The sequence below is a fragment of the Lathamus discolor genome, chromosome 11 (genome assembly GCF_037157495.1).
Source record: "Lathamus discolor isolate bLatDis1 chromosome 11, bLatDis1.hap1, whole genome shotgun sequence".
NCBI lineage: Eukaryota > Metazoa > Chordata > Aves > Psittaciformes > Psittacidae > Lathamus > Lathamus discolor.
The window spans coordinates 4,808,767-4,826,863 of record NC_088894.1 but is presented as its reverse complement, the minus strand read 5'-3'; the positions used below and the strand labels follow the sequence as shown (position 1 = coordinate 4,826,863).

The 18,097-nt window shown below is 55.6% G+C and overlaps 1 protein-coding gene and 1 long non-coding RNA gene across 5 annotated transcripts; one reads left to right on the top strand and one right to left on the bottom strand.

The window, feature by feature from the left end:
- Window positions 1–3,043: 3,043 nt before the first annotated feature.
- On the bottom strand, window positions 3,044–16,566 carry KCNS1 (potassium voltage-gated channel modifier subfamily S member 1). Of its 4 annotated transcripts, none has more exons than XM_065691561.1 (4): window positions 15,724–16,566; window positions 14,076–14,138; window positions 9,626–10,618; window positions 3,044–5,517 (listed from the first exon to the last, which is right to left on the bottom strand). In XM_065691561.1, exons 3-4 carry the CDS (start codon window positions 10,589–10,591, stop codon window positions 5,062–5,064), a joined length of 1,422 nt encoding a protein of 473 aa, XP_065547633.1. In that variant the 5' UTR covers window positions 10,592–10,618; window positions 14,076–14,138; window positions 15,724–16,566; the 3' UTR covers window positions 3,044–5,061. The 4 variants fall into 4 exon arrangements, with proteins under 4 accessions (XP_065547633.1, XP_065547632.1, XP_065547634.1 ...); XM_065691560.1 differs by lacking the exon at window positions 15,724–16,566 and adding an exon at window positions 15,391–15,474; XM_065691562.1 differs by lacking the exon at window positions 14,076–14,138.
- LOC136020453 (uncharacterized) lies at window positions 7,678–11,526 on the top strand. The gene is made up of 3 exons (XR_010615335.1): window positions 7,678–7,856; window positions 10,884–10,949; window positions 11,384–11,526. It is a non-coding gene; the product is annotated as an uncharacterized LOC136020453 (long non-coding RNA).
- Window positions 16,567–18,097: the final 1,531 nt, after the last annotated feature.

Genomic DNA, 18,097 nt, shown 5'->3' with positions numbered 1-18,097 from the left:
GGAGTCAGCCTTGGTTTAGCAATCCCGGAAGAAACAAAATAGATGTGAGCTTTTAAATGTTAGAGGAAGGAGCATGGAAATCAAAGGGAGGGAGGCTGCGGGCACTTCTAGTAACCGGGAAAGCCTGCGGAGACTGCGTTTCTCAGCAACATCACAGGCTGCTGTGGAGCCCCAGCATGAAGGAAGGGCTGCTTTGCCAGCACTGCAGCCGTACCAGGGGAGCGTTCCCCTGCACTCCCTTCATGCTGGAGTAGGGCACCTTCTTGCACATTAGTCCCATACAAGTAACAAACCCAACACTGACAGGCAGCCGTGAGCTGGGGATGACGGTTAGCCAGCTTTTTCATCCCCAAGGGGGGAAAAGTCAACTTTCTACGGAGCCTGTAGCACCAGTGCTTCTCCCCCTCACACAATAATCATCAGTACCAAGGTCCAGGTATTGCTGTACCAGTGTCCCTTTATGCCTGGCTACTCTTTCCTACACCCTCCTTTTGTCCCGTTTCCTGCTGTCCACAGGCCAAAAGAGTCTGAGCACGTGCTTTAGATAAATGCTCTGAGTGCTGGCTGACAGCCCTGACTTGGGAGCGGACGATTTTTCATAGCATTTATCACCCTGGCAAAGCTCTGAAGAATCAAGCCAGGGAACACCCATCGGCTCTTCCACGCTGGAAGTGACTTAATTGCCTTTTAAATTTCAGAGACGATACAGAATTACAAGTAGTGCTGGCTCAGCGCAGACCTACTCGAGCACTGGGTTTTGACCCCCTGAACTCTGCTGAGATCAAGATCCTGTGAGCAGGAGACATCCCAGAAATGCCGCCATTGAGGAGCCTTCCCTCCCTACAGAACCATCCCTTTCAAATCTCCCAGTTTTCCCTTACCCGGCTGAATGCACAGCCTATGCTCAGGGTAGCCACAGATTAGAAAGCTGGCAAAGGAAAAGAAGTCTTAAACCAAAGTAATGGAGTTTACTTTGTCTCTTTGAGCAGAGGTGTCTAATTCTCAGCTGCATGAAAGAGCTTAATAAGGTCACTCCTTATTGACCATTCCCTGGAGGCAAAATTCCCTCTTTCATCAATTGCTTTGTGATTGTGGAGAGCAGCTTCTGTAGAAATAACCTGATGAAAGCAGGTCATTGATTTACCCACTGTACCAAATGAAAACGCAGCCGCTCTCGGGAAAACTGATTAGGAATTAGCAAAAGAACATGAATTTCCTACTTGCCTTAGAAATAGCAAGGCAGACCAGTCCTGGCAAGCCATCGCTGCGCAGAAGTGCCTTGCTAACGCGAACGTGGGCTGTGATCACCCACTCCTCTGCTGCTGGGCACCTTCCTGCACCCAGTTCTTCCCTGCTCTGCAGAGCTCGAGCTCTGCTAGATCTGCCTGCAGAGCGGTGGGAGGATTTTCCCGGTGCGGTTACTCAGAGCCGTTCAAATCCTGATGTCTTCACCGAGAGCAGGAGCCTAAAAAAAGAAAACATCTTCCGTGGCTTTCCCAAACCCGAGCTTGGAGCTCTCACACACCAGTCCCGTCCAAGGGCAGCCCAGGGGTCGGGATGTCCTTCAATGCCTTGCTTTGAACCCCCAAGTCAGGGGAGCTTTTGCCTTGGAAAGATTAGCAGCAGGTGGGGGTTTGGGGTGTTTTAATGGAAAACCCCTCGAAAGGAATAAAGATTAAACTCTGCTTTCAGCCTTCCCCTCCTGTCACGTCTAGCAGAGGAATGTGCTTGACACAGGAAGAGCAGCAGTGAGTCTCCCCCTGCCCAGCCACCCCCTGCAGACACACAGCCCAGAAACACCCTCCCATTTCAGAGCATCCGAGAGGCTGCATCAGGAGCATCTCTGCTGCCTTCAGGATGAAGGAGGATAAAGCCAAAAGGTCACAAACTACACCCCCTGAAACAGTGGAGAACCAGCTCCCACAGAGCAGCCACCCCCTTGCAGACGCTGGACATGCCTGTGGGATATCTGCTCTCTGCAGAGAACTGGTGCTGGGCTTGCTCATCCTATGAGAGATGCTCAGCCTCTGCTCCAAGGGCTTAAAACCCCCTGCAGGTGCCAAGGCCTTTCTTCCTTAGGCAGCCTGGTGCTGCGCAGTGCTCTCCTTAGGGCTCTTCTAAACCTTCCAAGGGGCTAAGGAACTTCTGAGAGCTACAAGCGGCGCTGGGCAGAGGCAGCCTGTGGTGCTGTAGCTTAATCAGTGAGAGCCCTCATCTGCTGGTGACCGCAGTCCCTGCCGTGGGCAGTTTGCTGGCTGGACACCGGAAACCGGGCTGAGCTTTGCCTTTGCAGCTGAGAGCCATTGGGAACACACACACATTCTCCAGCCTTCTGCTGACAAACGGGTGCCTGAACCGGTGTTTAACCAAGGTAAGCAAAGGACTCTTGCTACTTGAGCTGTAAGCTGTATTTCCTTTGACAACAGAGCCTTTTCTCCTTTTAGCCCAAAACATAACCCATGAGCCTGGGCATAAAATGAGTTTCCTTATACAAGAGTGGCTATTAGGGGGAATAGCAACTGCTGCCCCTCGGCTCCCAGCACTGCTTTAGCTCTCACCGGCAGCTCAGCCCTCGTGCCCTGGGTGTTGCTGATCACAGTGTGTGTGTTTCTGAAGATTCTTGCTCTTCCCAGGTCCTGCCGCCTCCAACCAATTCCCTCGCATTCCAGGGGTGTCCCATTCACTGGGCCTCCGAGGAGATGGGTTACCCAGAGTTCTCCATCAGGGGTGGCACCAGTGGTCCGGGCACAAAGACTATCACCCACCACTGGGGTAGGGACGCGGCAGGGGCTGTATGAGTGGGAGCTCTACTGTGCACCAAGAGGGTGCTGGAGATGGCTCACAGGGATGGATCATCCCATCTGTTTCTCAGGGCTGCTTGCACCAACCATGCCCCCAGCCCCACACCACCACGAAACAAAACCAGCATGCAAAGAGGGTCACTTAGGTCTTTAATAAAATATACAGTATGCATCCCATGCATAGATAGAAAATTAATTTACATGCTCTTTATTATTTGAAATAGAATCATAGAATCTTTGCATAATGCTTTTTAATTAATACATGTAATTCAGTCTTCACCTTTTAATACAGTTTGCTACTGGATTACTTATGGAGAGAAGGGGAAACTCCTTCCTTTATTCAAGTAACAGTGCAGTGGGAGCTGGTTGGAGAGGATGATGCTGCTCACCAGTCCCAGCTTGCAGTAAGAACGAGCGCAGAGCTGACCACAGACTGTCACTACTGGAAGACTTGATGATGCCAGGAAGGTGAGCACCCCCCATCCCACACCACTGCTCCTTGGAGACCCCTCCCCGCATCCCACTGGGGTTCATGCTGGCACTGGTTTGTCTTTTCTTCCCTATGATGAGCAGATGCCTACAGGCAGAGCCAGCACCACAGCTGTGGCTGTGCCGAAAGCCAGCCAGGACAACCCATGGCAAACACCAGGATCCAGGAACCTGGGGCCACCCTGCAGCCATCCACCTATGTTTGGGCTGATGGGGTGACTGCAGGGTGCACATTTCTCCTGCTCAGGACTGGCACTGCAATACAGGGTGTACTCTGTGCACAAAGCAGCCACACGTTTCCAAACAGAGATCTGGGGGGTGAAGGGAAAACTCCATGGGGAATTAATGCTGTGCTGGGAGCAGCCCCCAGTGTGCTCAGCCAGGCTGGGGATCCAGGCAGGAAGGGGCTTGGTGCTCTGGGTGGATCTCCCTGCTGGCTGTGGGGTGTCCAGAGGCTGCAGTGAGGGGGAGCAGAGCAAGGTTCCCTCTGCCCTGGCCTCTCACAGACACTGGAGTGCTCCCTCCCTGCAGAGGGAAGGTGAGAGCATCAGCACCCAGGGGGAGGTGATACCTGGGGCAGTGTGACCCCCTGCTTAGGCACTCCTGCCCCTGCCTGGCCCCAAGGCAGGGAAGGACGAGGCAGCAGAATAAAGCCAGGCTGGAGGTTGTGGCGAGGGGGACCAGGGCATGTGCTGAACCCGGCTGGCGTTGGTCACCTTGTCCACCCCATCATGAGCTGCCGCAGCCCCTGGGCTCCCTGGCAGCTCTTCCCGCAGTGGAAATCATCAGCATATGGCAATGGCACAGACAGCTTCTCCATGCCCAGGAGCATCCCCTCGTGTCTACTCCCTGACAGCCCTCTGCAGGGACTCTGCCTCCTCCCTGCCCCAGGAGCTGGTGCCAGCAGCCACACAGAGCAGCCCTGTGGCTTGGGAGCCCCACGGAGCAAAGGGCTGGGGGGGGCTGAGCCCTCCTGGGGGTAGCCCCTCGATTCCCACAGCTTCACCTCCTCTGGCTGCTCCTGCCTTGGAGGGCAGTGTCCCTTTTGTCAGTCATCCCTGGCTGGTGCCCCCCCTTCCTGGACAGTGCTCCTGGTGCAGCCTCAGCCCCACATCCCTGCGGGTCCCGGCGGTGGCAGCTCAGGAGGCCGGTTAAACTCCAACTGCCGTGGAAGGAAGGTGAGGTCCAGTCGGTCCCACTGCAGGGGCTGGGGACAGTGGTGCTCACCCTGAGCTGGGCACCACCTCTCCTCCCATACAGACCCATTTCCAGGCCTCTTCCCCATGGTTGCTGGGGCAGCTGAGCTTTTCAGGGCTGTTTCCAGCTGGGGTAGGACTGGGGCTGAGCTGATGCCAAACTTGTACAGGACCTGCAAGGGCAGCCAGCCTGGGCAGGGGCTGCCTCACTCTCAAGCTCCTAAACCTCATCCTGGAAAACACAAAACCTCGGGGCAGAGGGAGATTCCCCCTTCACGCAGCCAGGGCAGAGCCTGATCAGGGTCACCTTTATTTCTCTGTTTCCCACTCCCTTTCTGGCAGGGGTCTGTCCGGTGCTGCAGCCTCTGTCTGCAGCCATCGCTGGGTGAAGGCTGAGACACATCCAGGAGGACCCAGCCACTGCATCCCGGGGGCTGGAAGCAGACGGGCATCTCCTCCAAGCCCTCCTTGGTCCTCTGCAGGGCAGGGGCAATGCCAGGCGCCACGTCCTGGTGCAACAGCTGTATTGTGCTCACCGTGAGCAAGCAGGTCCCCGGTGCGGCGGCGCGGTGGGGTCAGGGTGTGTGGTGGGAGCCGGGGGTCAGACCGCGGCGGTCGGGGCTGCCTCTGCCCATGGAGCTCTCGCTCAGAGCCTCCGAGTCTCGGTCGTGGCTGGAAATGCTTTCCGCATCCTCGGGCTCCTTCTTCCCGCTGTTCCTCACGGCCGCCTCCAGCGCCTTCTGCTTGCGGTAGAAGTGGGAAAACTTGTTGAAGATGATGGTGATGGGCAGTGCCACCACCAGGATGCCCCCAAGGATGCAGCCCGAGGCGGCCAGCTTGCCTGCCACGGTGACGGGCACCACATCGCCATAGCCCACGGTGGTCATGCTGACCGTGCCCCACCACCAGCATGCTGGGATGGTGTCAAAGCCGACGTCTTCCTCCTTCTCAGCAGTATAGGCCACACCAGAGAAGACAGAGACCCCCACGGCCAGGTAGAGCAGCAGGATGCCCACCTCCCGGTAGCTGTGCTGGAAGGCAAAGCAGAGCAGTGGTCAGCGATGGTCGGGGGGGGCCACCACCCCTGTACCAGCCAGGACCCTGGGATGCTGCAGCGCAAATACAGCCCTGCACACCCCCAGTGTCCCTGTCACCTCTGCCATGGGATGTCCCCTGGGGCTGGGCTAAGAGGGGTCGGGGGACTTGTGGGTGACCCACATGAGTGGGGCAGTGGGGAAATCATCCCCGGCACCCACAGCCACCCTTCTGCCCTCCACAGCAGTGCTGGGAGGGAAAGGCGACCTTGTGCCTCCCAGCCAGGGCCCCCAGGCAGAGGCTACTCCCCTGTCCCAGCACTCACTGCAGCCTGATCTCAGCTAGCGATGTTTAAACACATTGTCCTGGTATCTTGGTGGGTCCCCAGAAACTACCTCTTAGCCTCTAGGTGAAGCAAGCCCTGGCCAACCACACACCAGTGCCAAAGCCACCATCAGCCTCACAGCACGCCTGGTCCACTCGCTTTTCGATGGTCACAAGCACATTTCCTGAACGTTTCTGCCTGACAACCTGCCAGCTTCATTTTCATCTTTTGGGGAAAGGAAAGCAGAGCTCTGATAGGGTTTATTTTCTCCCAGCCTCCTAAGAGGCAGGGAATGCTTTATTGGAGACCACAGGATGACTAAATGAAACAACATTTGAGCAAAGCAAACAGCAGAAGACGTGGGAAAAGAGCTTCCACGGTCAAGACGAGACATAAAAGAGGTGGATTCTCAGTAGGGAGCGAGAAGACTTCACTTTGACTGCTGGCAAAAGATGCTCAGCTATTGCCAGCTATACCGAGGGGAAATAATCTCCTCCTCCGCCATCGCCTGTGGCTGCATATGCACTATAGCAGCTCCGAGGGAGCTCCTTGTGAAGGACAAACAGCTCAGAGCCACCAAGTTGGTACCACTTGGCCATGAAAGCCTTGCTCCTGGCTAGAGCTTAACACACATCTATACATCCCAGCAGGGGAGCAGCAGAGACAAATAACCTGATGCCTTTTCAAAGGGTATCAGTTATGGCCCTGGGGTGTGCTGGAGGGTGAAGGCAAAGGGGAAGTCAGGCACCCCAGTAGATCCTACTGCTTTAATTTACAAGCATGGGGGTGGCACCAGGATTCCCCCAGCTGATCCTCAGGCACCTATTTGCAGCCAGTTATCCTTGAAATGTGTGATTTGCCCATTGACCCAGGGGAAGGCAGCTGGGGTTCGGGTGGGAATGCACTTTTAGCCATGGTTTGGGTGGGATGCCTTGGGAGATGCCATTCTGGGCAATAAAAGGCTGCAGCAAAACAGCACCCTGGCAGCAGTTTCTTTGGGTTCCTGACTCAGCCTGAGGTTTGCTTGCCCTGGGACAGTCGAGGGCTGTGCATGGGCTCCTTCCTCTGCTGAACGAACATCTTTTCTCCAGTACAGCAGAAGACAAATGAGATGAAAGAGCACAGTCTGAGCCTGGCTGGAGACACCAGTGTGGGCACCAAGCACAGAGATGGCCCATGGTAGCAGGACGGTGCATCTGCCATCTGGGGATGTGCAGCTTTGGATCTTCCAATCTATTTGTGTGTCCAGGCCCCTGAGGGGACAGAGAACAACTCCTGTAGGATCCCTGCAGATGCCTAAATTACTCAGGGCCTAACACCTATTGACTGCCAGTGGGAGACGGGCACCAAGCCCACACCAGGGAAGCTGCAATAATGGTAATGGATGTCGTGCATGGCAGGGGGGAAGGAGAGGGGGAAGCCTCTTCTCAAACTAAATAGACCCTGGATCAGGCCCCAGGCAATCTGAAGACAGTTCAGGGTTTATGATGCACAAATGGCAGAAATCCCTCTGCTAGGCTTTCGTGGTAGGGGAACAATTACTCAGCTTGCTAGAGCCATCGCTCCCACTTCCTGGCTGTTAACAGCCTTTACTCCTCTGCTGCTGCTTTATGCGCTGGCAAGAGGAAGTAAATTATGATTAACAAGATGTTGTAATTTATGTGCCCACTAAATCACAACGCCAAAGCTGCTGCGTCAGATTTGTGTCTTCGCTCATCCTCGCTTACAGCCGGCTCCGGAGTCCCCGGGAAGCTGCACTTTGGAGCACGTCACTCGGTGAATCAGCGGCTGGGCAGAGGTCGGAGCCGGGATGCTGCTGGCTCCCTGGATCTCGTCTGCTGCTTAATATCATGCAGATGAGCCCATCAGTCCTGCTCTGCTGCAATGTGTTGTTCACGCTCAAGTGGAGCACAGAAAGGGTTCAGGGAGCCCTTCCCAAGTGTACAATTTGGTTTGAAGTTTGCAAGCAGTGTTACACGAGCCTGTCACTGATCGCTCTTTCGAGGTGAGGTGAGTGTTCAGAAGCGTGATGCAGGTAGGACTTCAGGCATCTTCATTTTGAACCATCCTCCCTGGATGCTGTTTTCAGCAGGCTTTGAGGATGCCCTGTTTGCTTTGCAGGGTTTGGGCTGGGCTGGGCTGGTCCTGCTTTACAGCAGAAGTTGGCAGAAGACCCATCCTGCTTGCTGCCCATCCCCAGCCACACTCCAGGGCTGCTTTTCTGCATGGCTTACACATGGGAATGGGTCCAACCCTGGCAGACAAGTCCTGCCCATACCAGGACATCCTGTGCTGGCCCTGTTGTTGGTGCAGCAGCAAGAAATAGGGTGTCCCCCTTCATTCCTGCCCTTCAGAAGCAGCAACACCTGGAGCTGCCAGACACTAAGTGGGAGGAGAGGGTCCCTTTGGTTGCATTTCAAGCTCTGTTACAAAGATTGCTTTACTTGCCCATTTTTTTGGCACACTGTTTGAAGGGGGGAGGGGAGGACAGACACAGGGATATTTGCATGAGCAGTGCTTGAAAAAACAAGAATTGTGGTTTGAATGTGGGGGCCAGAGGCAGTCCCACAAGGAGATGTTTGCCCTGGTGACCAACCCCCTGTACCCAGCAGGAGCCCCGCATGTTCTGGGGCATCGGGAGCGTGTGTTACCCTGCATCTTTCAAGGCCAGGTTGGATGAAGCCTTGTGTGGGATGGTTTAGTGGGAGGTGTCCCTGTCCATGGCAGGGGGTTGGAACTGGATGATCTTGAGGTCCTTTCCAACCCTAACTATTCTACGATTCTATGATTCTATGATCTTGGCAGGCTCAAGAATGAGCTTTTGGATTTCTCTTGATGTGGTCACCAGGAGTTGGAGACAAAGGTTCAGTTTAATTGGCCTCTGCATCAGGCTGGATTTTCTGTGTAAGCAGAGGAGGTGGGGGGAAAGTTTCACCTTCCCCATATCTGAACACATGGTCCTCAGCACGAGGGGCTGGAGGGGAGCAGAGTGCAACACAGGGCACCATGGCTGGTCCATGCTGCACAGCTGGGCTGCAGCACCAGGCTGGTGAGGAATTCCTGCCAGCTTCATGCTCTGACTCTCGTCAGCTGCTCTTGGTCTGCCCAGGGAGGCTGGGGGTGCTCGGAGGGGGTCCAGTCATCCCAGGCCCTGCAACCAAACCTTTGTTCTCTTGTTGCTTTGTGCCACCCGCGGTTTAACCATTTGTCGGTCCCAACCTCATCATATCCTAGAGCATCCACGCGCCAGCTCAGCTGGACCAGGATCTCTGTCTCCGAGATGGGCAGACACCAAGCAGCATGCCCTTAGAGGTTCCCCCTTTTCTCAGCCCGGGGACAGGAGCAGCTCTGAGCCACACACTGGTGCTGGCATTACCCAGCTGCTCAGTCACAGCCCAGCAAGGCACCAAGCCACTTCTGGTGGGGCATCGCCATTCACCCGTGCATGCCTGAGTCCATTCCAATACCATGCAACGGGGCTCGCATGCCATGGTGGCAACAGGATAGTTGAGCCCTGGAAGCACCAGTTCTGCAATGTCTGAAAACAATGGGGTGAGCTCCTTTTTGCACTGAGAGTATGTACAAAGAGGACTCATGCAGTGCTCCTCACACTTGGTTGCTTTAGCAAGCACACTAACAGCCCAGCCTGCCTCCCCAAGACACCCCCAGAGCTGGCAGCTTACTGGGAATGGGTCTGTCCACACCCCCAGGCCATACCAGAAGTCTCCTCCTTTCCCAGAGACTAAAGGAGTAGATAAGGAGATAAAAAGCCAGTTTACCTTCAAGGTGGCCCCCAGCGACCTCAGCCCCGTGGAATGCCGAGCCAGCTTCAGCACCCGGAATATCCTCATGAGCCGAAAGACCTGCACGACCTTGCCCAGGTTGCCCAGCTCTGAGTCACTGCCCACGGTCAAGTCCACCAAGAGGGTGAAGTAGAAGGGCAACACGGAGACAATGTCAATCAGGTTCAGCGGGTGCTTGAAGAACTTCCTGGGGCTGGGGGAGAGCAGGAGGCGGGAAGACACTTCGAAGGTGAACCAGGAGATGCAGAAATACTCCAGCTTGTGCAGGATGGGTTCATCGAGCACATTGCCGTTCTCATCCACCTCCTGGTACTCAGGCATGCTGTGAATGCACATGGTGGCGATGGAGACCAGCACCACGCTGATGGACACGAAGCTGAAGAGTTTGCTGGGGATGGAGTAGCCGGGGTTCTCCATGGTGAGCCAGAGGCGTTTGCGCACGTTGCCGCAGCGCAGCGTGCGGTAGCGCAGCAGGTCGTGGTTGATGTCAGAGATCTCATCGGGGGACGTGTCCACGCTGCTGACCTCGCTCTCCTCATCCCAGTTGTGGTGCCGGCTCTCCAGCTTGCGCTCATGGTAGCGATAGCTGCAGCAAGAGTCCAGGAAGAACTCATTGATGCCCCAGTACTCGATCTCCTGGCAGAAGGAGAAGACGCACAGCTCCTCCATGACGTGCAGCTTCCCCGTCTGGTAGAAGTGGAGCACGTAGAGGAAGAAGCCAGGGTTTCGATCAAAGTAGAACTCCCTGGCGCTCACGTCGTAGTCATCGCAGAGCTGCAGGATGGACTCCTCCGAGTCGCAGGACAGCAGCCGGCCCAGGCGGGTGTTGGGGAACTTGGAGAGGGCGCTGGAGCTGAGCCGCCTTCTCAGGCCCCCCACGTTGATGTTGATAACGTCCTCCTCAAAACTGGGACCCCAGTAAGTTAAGGTCTTGTTGACCATGATCAGCAGAGCAGGAGCTGGTTCCACCTGCGGGTGAGACACAGTGGGGCTGGAGGGGACGCAGGGCTCCCCACGACCCTGGTACTACAGGGTGGAGGGCAGAAGCACCCTGGGGAGTGAGGAGGGGTGTTTGAATGTTCAAAGGTGGGGACCAAGGAGAGGGGAGGGATGAGGAACAGCTTTGGGCAGTTGATCTTTGATGTGCATGGAAGGCAAAAGGGGAAAAAAACAATGATTTTTCCAGGTGAAACTTTTCCTTGATTTTTACCTCTGAAAGTTTCTCCCTTCACAGGTTGCTAATGAAAGCAGCTTACTGCACCCCCAGCACCTCGTCATGGGGCTTTCCTTGATCAAACAGGTAATTAGTCACTGAGGAGAGGATTTATCCCCCAGAGAACCTCCCCCATGGAAAAATATCATCATCATCAAATCCCAACCGCAGTGATTCTGTCAAAGAGCTTTGTACCCCGACTCCTACATTGCTAATTAGACCTGGTCAGAAAATTCTTAGGTGGTGCAATCTTGCCAGCAGCAAAGGCAGTTTTGCTGGAATCAAAGTGTTTTCAGTGAAGGTGTCACTTTTAGAGGGAATTTCAGTGAAAGAAGTGTCAAAACAATTCATCTGCCGGCTTTGTTTCCTCTTGTGCGTTCTGTCATGTAAAATATTAAGATTGTTTTAATACCGTTGAAACGTAACAAAAACATGGCTCAGAATCATTGATGACTGAATTAAAAAATGGGTACATTGGGAGGGGAATAAACACCCGAGTTTTGCTTTCTGTTGTGTTTCAGGATTTTCGAAGTTTCGGGGGGCCAGGCTTTTCCCTGCAGCAGAAATTCCCTTTTTTAATGAGAAGCAGTTGAAGCATCTAACAAAGAGAAGCGTTCCCACACCTTCATATGCATTTACACCTCTCAACCAGAAGCTTAGAATAAAAAGGCAAATAAAAAGGTTTTTCATCCATTTGAAATCCGACTTCTCCACCTACCTTATTTGTCAAAATGCCTGGGGAAACACAGAGCAGCCCCGTACCCACACGGTCCCCCTGCTCCTGGCACCGGTGTACTGAGTGTCCTCTGGAAGGACACTGCATTGGCTCTCTTGGTTGAGGAATTACACTTTTTACCCACACATCGATTAATTGGGAAGAGCCCCGCTATCAGCATGACTTGCTCCTGAGCTCTGCACTTCAGGGTCACTGCTGGTACCAACAGGACTTTTGTAGCCGATGATGTTCTATGCTGCAGCGGTCACTGAGGCATTTGTGACCTCCAGACTGGCCTGTCTCCTGTCTCAAAGGCTTCCCTCCCTGGTTTTAATCAGCCAGCATCTTATTAGGAAAATCCCTCACCTTCTCTGTCTTGTGTCACCCACCAAAGTCTTCAAACTTTTAGGTGCTGCAGGGATGGAGGCAGCAGTAGCCGAGAGGAGGGCTGCAGCAGTCCCTATGGTGATGCTGAGGTGCCACCAGACCCTGCATGGGACAGGCTGCTCAGACAGCAGACACCAGGGTTGAATGCCACGTAAGTGGTATGAGGTGGATCCCCCCCATCCTGGTTCCCCTGCAGACCCCATTGCACCCCAGCCTGGCATTGCTCACTGGACATCCCATGGGGTTTGGGGGGCAGGAAAAGGGCTCTGCATGTTTTCCAGTGTCTGAGAGACACAGCATACAAGGTTGTCAGACTGGGAGGGACCTGGGATACCCTTCCACATCTAAATCTGGAGGTCACAGCAGAGCCTGAGAGGGGCAGGTAATGGAGTAATGGTTAGAAATAAACCCGAGAAGCACATTTTTAAGCTGAGCAGGGCTGTGGGTGCAGCAAATGCCAGATTTGTGTGAAATAGCCTGGCAAAGGCATCTGCTAACTCCGCTGCATCTCCCAGCCAGGGCTCCTTAAAGATACAGGCTTTGCACCACAAAGCCAGTGCTTCCCACTACACCATGTCTGAAGGAGGCAACTGGGTTGTGGTAAGCCTCAGAGCTTAATGGACTCATTGTCTTGCCTTTCAAAGGAGAGGGGAAAAATAAGGATCAACTTTTTTAAGGGTTAAGACAAAAGCAAGGGAGAAAAAGAAGCGTAAACACTCCTTTTCAGGGACAAGTTGGAATTTCTGTGACATAAGCTTTTCCAGGGAAGACATCACACAGCCCATCTGTGGGGTGGGGATGACTAATCCAGAATCCAGGTTCCTTCCAGAAGGATGCTCATGCATTTGGGCTACAAACACACACACAGGGGCCGTTGCGGGTGGGTCTGTGGGATGCTGCTCATCCCACACCCATCCCCAGCCTCTCTTGCACCCTCCCTGCAGAGCAGCCGCTCTGGGAAACCAGGCCAAATGCCACTGTAATCAAAGACAAGGTGGTCTTGGGGCAGGGCTGAGGCATGGAGGAGCCCAAGTGTCTACCAGGGGCTGCGCTGGGATGGCAGGATAAGCCCGAAGGGATGCAGAACCATCCGCAGCTCATGGCTGTGCTGTGCCACGGTGGCTCTGGGTGAGATGTGCCAAACCCCAAGAGCCAGGAGGGAGGTGCCTCACAGCTCAAAAGAAAACCAGCAGGTATCAGGCCTCTGTGAGCCTTTGTACACCAGGGAAATCCCTCCATCCCCCGCTGCATCCCACGCAGGAAGCAGCTCGAGGAGAAGGGTCACGAACTGAGATGCTCCTTTCTGATGTTCGCTTCTGAATAGAGCAAATTTCTGCCCACATAGAGCTTTCAGGTAGGAATCTAAAGCAGCAATTAATAGTTTTATAACTCTTTTGTCTACTTGTTTCATGACCAGCTAAGCTCAACTTTAGAACAAAACTGGGGCTTGAACTAAGACCTGGCAACGTCTCCCCTATGGATCATCACTGCACGCACCCACCTTGCATTTGCAGCGGTATCTGCTGGGAAACAGAAGCTTACTTTGGGAAGGCTGGGTGGTTGTTTTACTTTAAAGCGCAATGGACAGAGAATACAAATGTGCCTGTCTGCAGTGATGGGGATTGGTAAAATTTCCCTTTAGTCAACCCCAAATTTCCATGAATGATTGGAAAAGAGAACAGAAGAAACCCAGTCTCTTTCTGATCAATTTTGAAATACATTGTCAGCTGTTTTAAAGAGACAACCATCAGAACTACACAAGCCCATTGTGAGCTGGGTGTTGGGTGTTCAAATGGATCTGTACCTCCTGGAGGAAGAAATCTCTGATGTATGCATTTATGACAGTGAAAATATAACAACAGATCAAGCATTTCTGTAAGAAATGTGAGAAGAGTTTCCCTTGACAACATAAATTTTCTTAAAGGCTTTCAAGTGGAAGTTGGGAGTATTTATTCTAACTGGCAGAGGGGAACCAAGGCAGTGGGAAGGAAGATGCTAATAGACATTCAAGTGAGGATGCAGCAAGTGCAGGGAGTATTGCACACTGGGCCTTTTCCCACCAGGTACAATGGATTTAGATTAATGGTCCAAATAAGAAACCCTGTACTTACAGCTCAGCAAGGCTTCCCAGCAGGCATTCGTGTAGTTTGTCTCAAAGGAGCCATTAGAAATGCCTAGAGGAGGAGGAAACCCTTATCCTTTGTCTGTAGTCCCATCCTAAATGCTCTGTCTCCCCGGGCGACACCTGCATGTTCTGGGTGTGCAGGTGTTGTGGCTGCAAACCACTGCAGAAGTCCTGCATGGGATGCCCATGGGGCTAGGATAGGTTTGGGGGTCCCCTCCTGGGTACCTGATGGGGCGAGTGGGCTGGCTGACCTCCCAGCTCCTGCAGGATGGTGTCCCCAGCAGCTGTGTGCTGGGTCAGGGCTGGAGAGATGCCTGCTTTCTGCTTATCCAGAAATGCCCCTGCAGAGCCCCGTCTCCATCACTGAGCAGCCCTGTACCAATCGGCCTGAAGATGCTCAGGACCAAGCCCTTGTTTTGGAGGCGAGCAGCTCTCCAAGCGGGCAGGAAGGAGCATGGAAGGGGAATTCCTATTGCTGGCTGCTCCCTGCAACAGTGCATAAGCTGCTGCTGTACACTGAGAAGCTACCACTGAGGGCTGTACACTGAGGGCTGGCGATGCAGCTGGCAGGGGGACTCCCTACTCGCTTCAGGGTGCAGGAAGGGGGTCATTAACAATAGCTCGGCTTTCTCCTGCGAGCGGAAAGCCCAGGACCTGCTGGGGATGATGCCTTGTCCTGAGCCAGCCTCTGCTCCCAGGTCTCTCTTAGTGGGTGCACAGCTCCCCGGGGGGACCCCCGCACCCAGCCCTGTTCCGCAGAGAAGACGAGGGGTGACCCCTGTGCTGAGGAGGCTTCAGGGAGAAGGACTCTCTTACCCCTCCTGCAAGAGGAGTGTACCTGCACAGGGGAGTATCCCTATGCCCCGCGCCCCAGCAGCACCCCGGCATGTGGGTGCAGCACGGCGGCTCCCTGCTCATTCCGGGCTATCGGTGCCCCGCTTCCCCGCTCACCCCTGTGTGTCGCTTCCCCCATCCCTGCTCGCTCCGGCATGCCGCTGATCTCTGCCCTCTCACCCCGGGATGCCGGTGCACCGGGTGCCTCCCGCGCCCCAGGGTGCTGATCCCTGCGGCGCCCGGGGATGCGGGTACCCCGCGTTAGCGGGATGCCGGTGCCTCGCTCCGCGCTGGTCCCTGGGATGCGGCTCTCACGGTCCCTGCCGCGCCCCGGGATGCCGATAGCCGGGCCCCCGCGATGCCGGCGGCTGCAGCACCCCGGGGTGCCGCTTCCCCCGTCCCACCCTCCCTGGTGCCTGTGCCCGGGTCCCCGCGGTACCGGAGCCCGGCCCCGCGCCGCCCCTCACCTGCCTCGGCGCCGCTCCCGCCGCAGCGTGCGCGCCCGGCGCGGAGCCGCGGAGCCCTGCGGGGCCGGCGGCGGCTGCTGAAGCTCCTCGGGGCCGAAGGGGGGGTCCCCCTGCTCCCGCCCGCCCCGCCGCCCCTCCCGGGGGTGCCACCCTCCGGCCCGCCCGCCCGGAGCTGCGGGGAGGCGAAGCTGGTCCCATTCCCTGTCCCTCAGCAGCAAGGTGGGGCCGGAGCCCCGCGGTCCCCCCGGGGTAGCCCCCGAGCTCTGTGCAGGGATGCCCCGGGGGGAAACCGGGTCCGGGAGTGGGTGCAGCCGCTACGATCGATGGCCTTACCTGCTGGAAGTGCCCTCCGCAGCCTGTGGGACGGCGGATGAGAGCCGCAGCGGGCTACAGGACTCACCAGCACCTTGCAAAGCTGCTCAAGGGGCAACTGGGGCCCCGGGAGGCTGAGCAGTGTGGTGAGCAGCGAGCAGAACCTGACCTGGCTCTCAGGCTGAGCAGGGCCCCAGTAGTGGTGGCACCTCGCATGTGGACAATGCACCTCTGCCCTTGCAGTCACCCTCCATGCGATTCAGCTCCATCTTTCTCCTTGGGATGGGGGGTACTTAGAGCACCGGGGGCAGCCACTCGGGGAAGAGCCCGCCTGACTTGTTGAGCTCGCCGTTGGCTCTTAAAAGGCTCTTCAGGAGGTGAGTGAAGGCAGCAAGTCCTGGGCATGGCACACGCTGGGTTTCAGGTCACGGAGCTGCTGTCACCACCTGGAGCCATCCCCACACAGCCTGACGACCGGTGCAAGCACACCAGCTCCCCCAGAAGTCAGCTGCTGGAGCAGAAGGACGTGGAAGAGAGGATGTGAGACCTTCCCGAGGTGACGGCTGGGGCTGCATGTCCTTGCAGCGATGGCTCATCGCAACCGTGTCAGGCAGGCAGCTCACAGGGGGTGAGACTTCACGCCACTCTCCTCATTGGATCCATCGGCTTGCTGATTCCAGCCCGAGGGGCTGGATGGAGCCTGTGGGCTCTCACCGTTCTCCAGGCTTGCCCGAGGCCGGCTGGGAGCTCTTTTTAGTGGCCAGCATCTTTCCCCTGCCCGCACACCCGCCTCCCTGTGCCGTGTGTGCTGCCAGCCCCGTCCCTGTGCCAGGCAGCTCTCTCCGCTGCGGGGCCATCAGCGTGTTTCCATGTGTGTGATGTGTCAGACTGTGTGCGCCGTGTGCTTGTTTACATGGGAAGGAGGCAGCGGAGGGAGGGGGAAGGGATGACTTCGAGGGAGCCCTCAGAAAAGAGAGAAAAAAACCAAACTGAGGAGGAAAAATAAAACAACCCTGGGGGAAATTCCTCTGTTCTGTGATATGAAGCAAAACGCATTTATTTTTATGGCAATTAGGGATGGCTGAGCATCCCTGGAAGCTGCAAGATAAACATGCTTGGCTTTGTCTGCTCCGGGCACTTGCCAGCCCAGCTCTCAGCGGGTGCTGAGGCCCAGCGGGGTGCAGCCCGTGGGGAGCGAGGAGGACTGGCTCCCACATGGGGTTTTCTCTGCCTGTCACTGACATGAGGGGATCAGGGTGAATTTCCTTTTCCTTTCTGAAAACATTTCTCACCCATCCGTTTTTCAGAGAAGGAGCAGTGCCTCGCACTGCAAGGGCCCCCACTCTGTCCAACACTTTGTCTCTGCACCAGGACCTCCTTTCTGCACAGCCACAGGGCAGACCTGAGCCCTTGTCCCCCCCAAAACCAGCTCTCCCGGCACTGGGAGGCTTGCTGAGTGTGCCCTAGGCTGTGAGAAGGAGCTGAAGCGTGAGCAGGAAGTGAGGCAGGGCTCTGGCTGTAATGCCCCCACGATGGAGGGGCCACCCCAGGAGGGAAGACACCTCCATGTCCCCTGCTGCAGCTCAAAGCCTTGCCTGCAGGAGAGCTAAATTCACCTTCCAGGCTACTGAGGCCCCGCATAGGCTTGTGCTGGCATCGCAGCATCCTTCAGGGGGGGACTTGGCTGCAGCATCAGTGGCACCTGGGGTGAATTTTCCCCTTGCTGCTCAAACTCAGAAGCGAAAGTCCTGGCTCTCCCATCAGCCAACCAGAGCTTGTTGGCCTGACGCTGGCAAACTGTGGCAGGAAGAAGAGGCTCCCATTTTAAGGCTCCTTCCCAGCAAATTGAGGTGCAAGGGCCCTGGGTTTGCAGCCGCGCTGGCAGGGTGCAGCTCCCCATGGCATGGGCCAGCCCTGCGCCTCCACCACCACTGCTCAACTGGCAGTGATGTGAAGACAGGAACAGGCAGAAAATCAGGTCAGCTGGAAACGCTTCGCCATCTCTTCCTTTCATGTCTGCCCCCATCTTGCTCTCCTGGGGAAGGCAGGTCTCCTGCTGCCGAAGCCTGGCGGGGATTTTGTCCATAACCACACAGCAAATCCTCAACGCGTGGATGGGGGGAGAAACCGCTCACCATGGTCTCTTCCGCAGTCTGGAAGCAAATCGCAGAGGCAGGGTGAGTCTGAAGCCAGCAGCCATTTCAGTGCTGCAGTGAGTCATCCCGAAAGGCGCTCAGCTTGTGGCAGCTCCCTTCCTTTCTTCTTTCTGCCTTACTTTATTTAATAGGTGATGTAGCAATAAATTAAATAAATAGGGGAATGTACGTATGAATATAGCACGTCTGCAAGCTCCTTTAATTGAAAGAAAAATCTTCAAGCACTTTTCAGCCCCTTG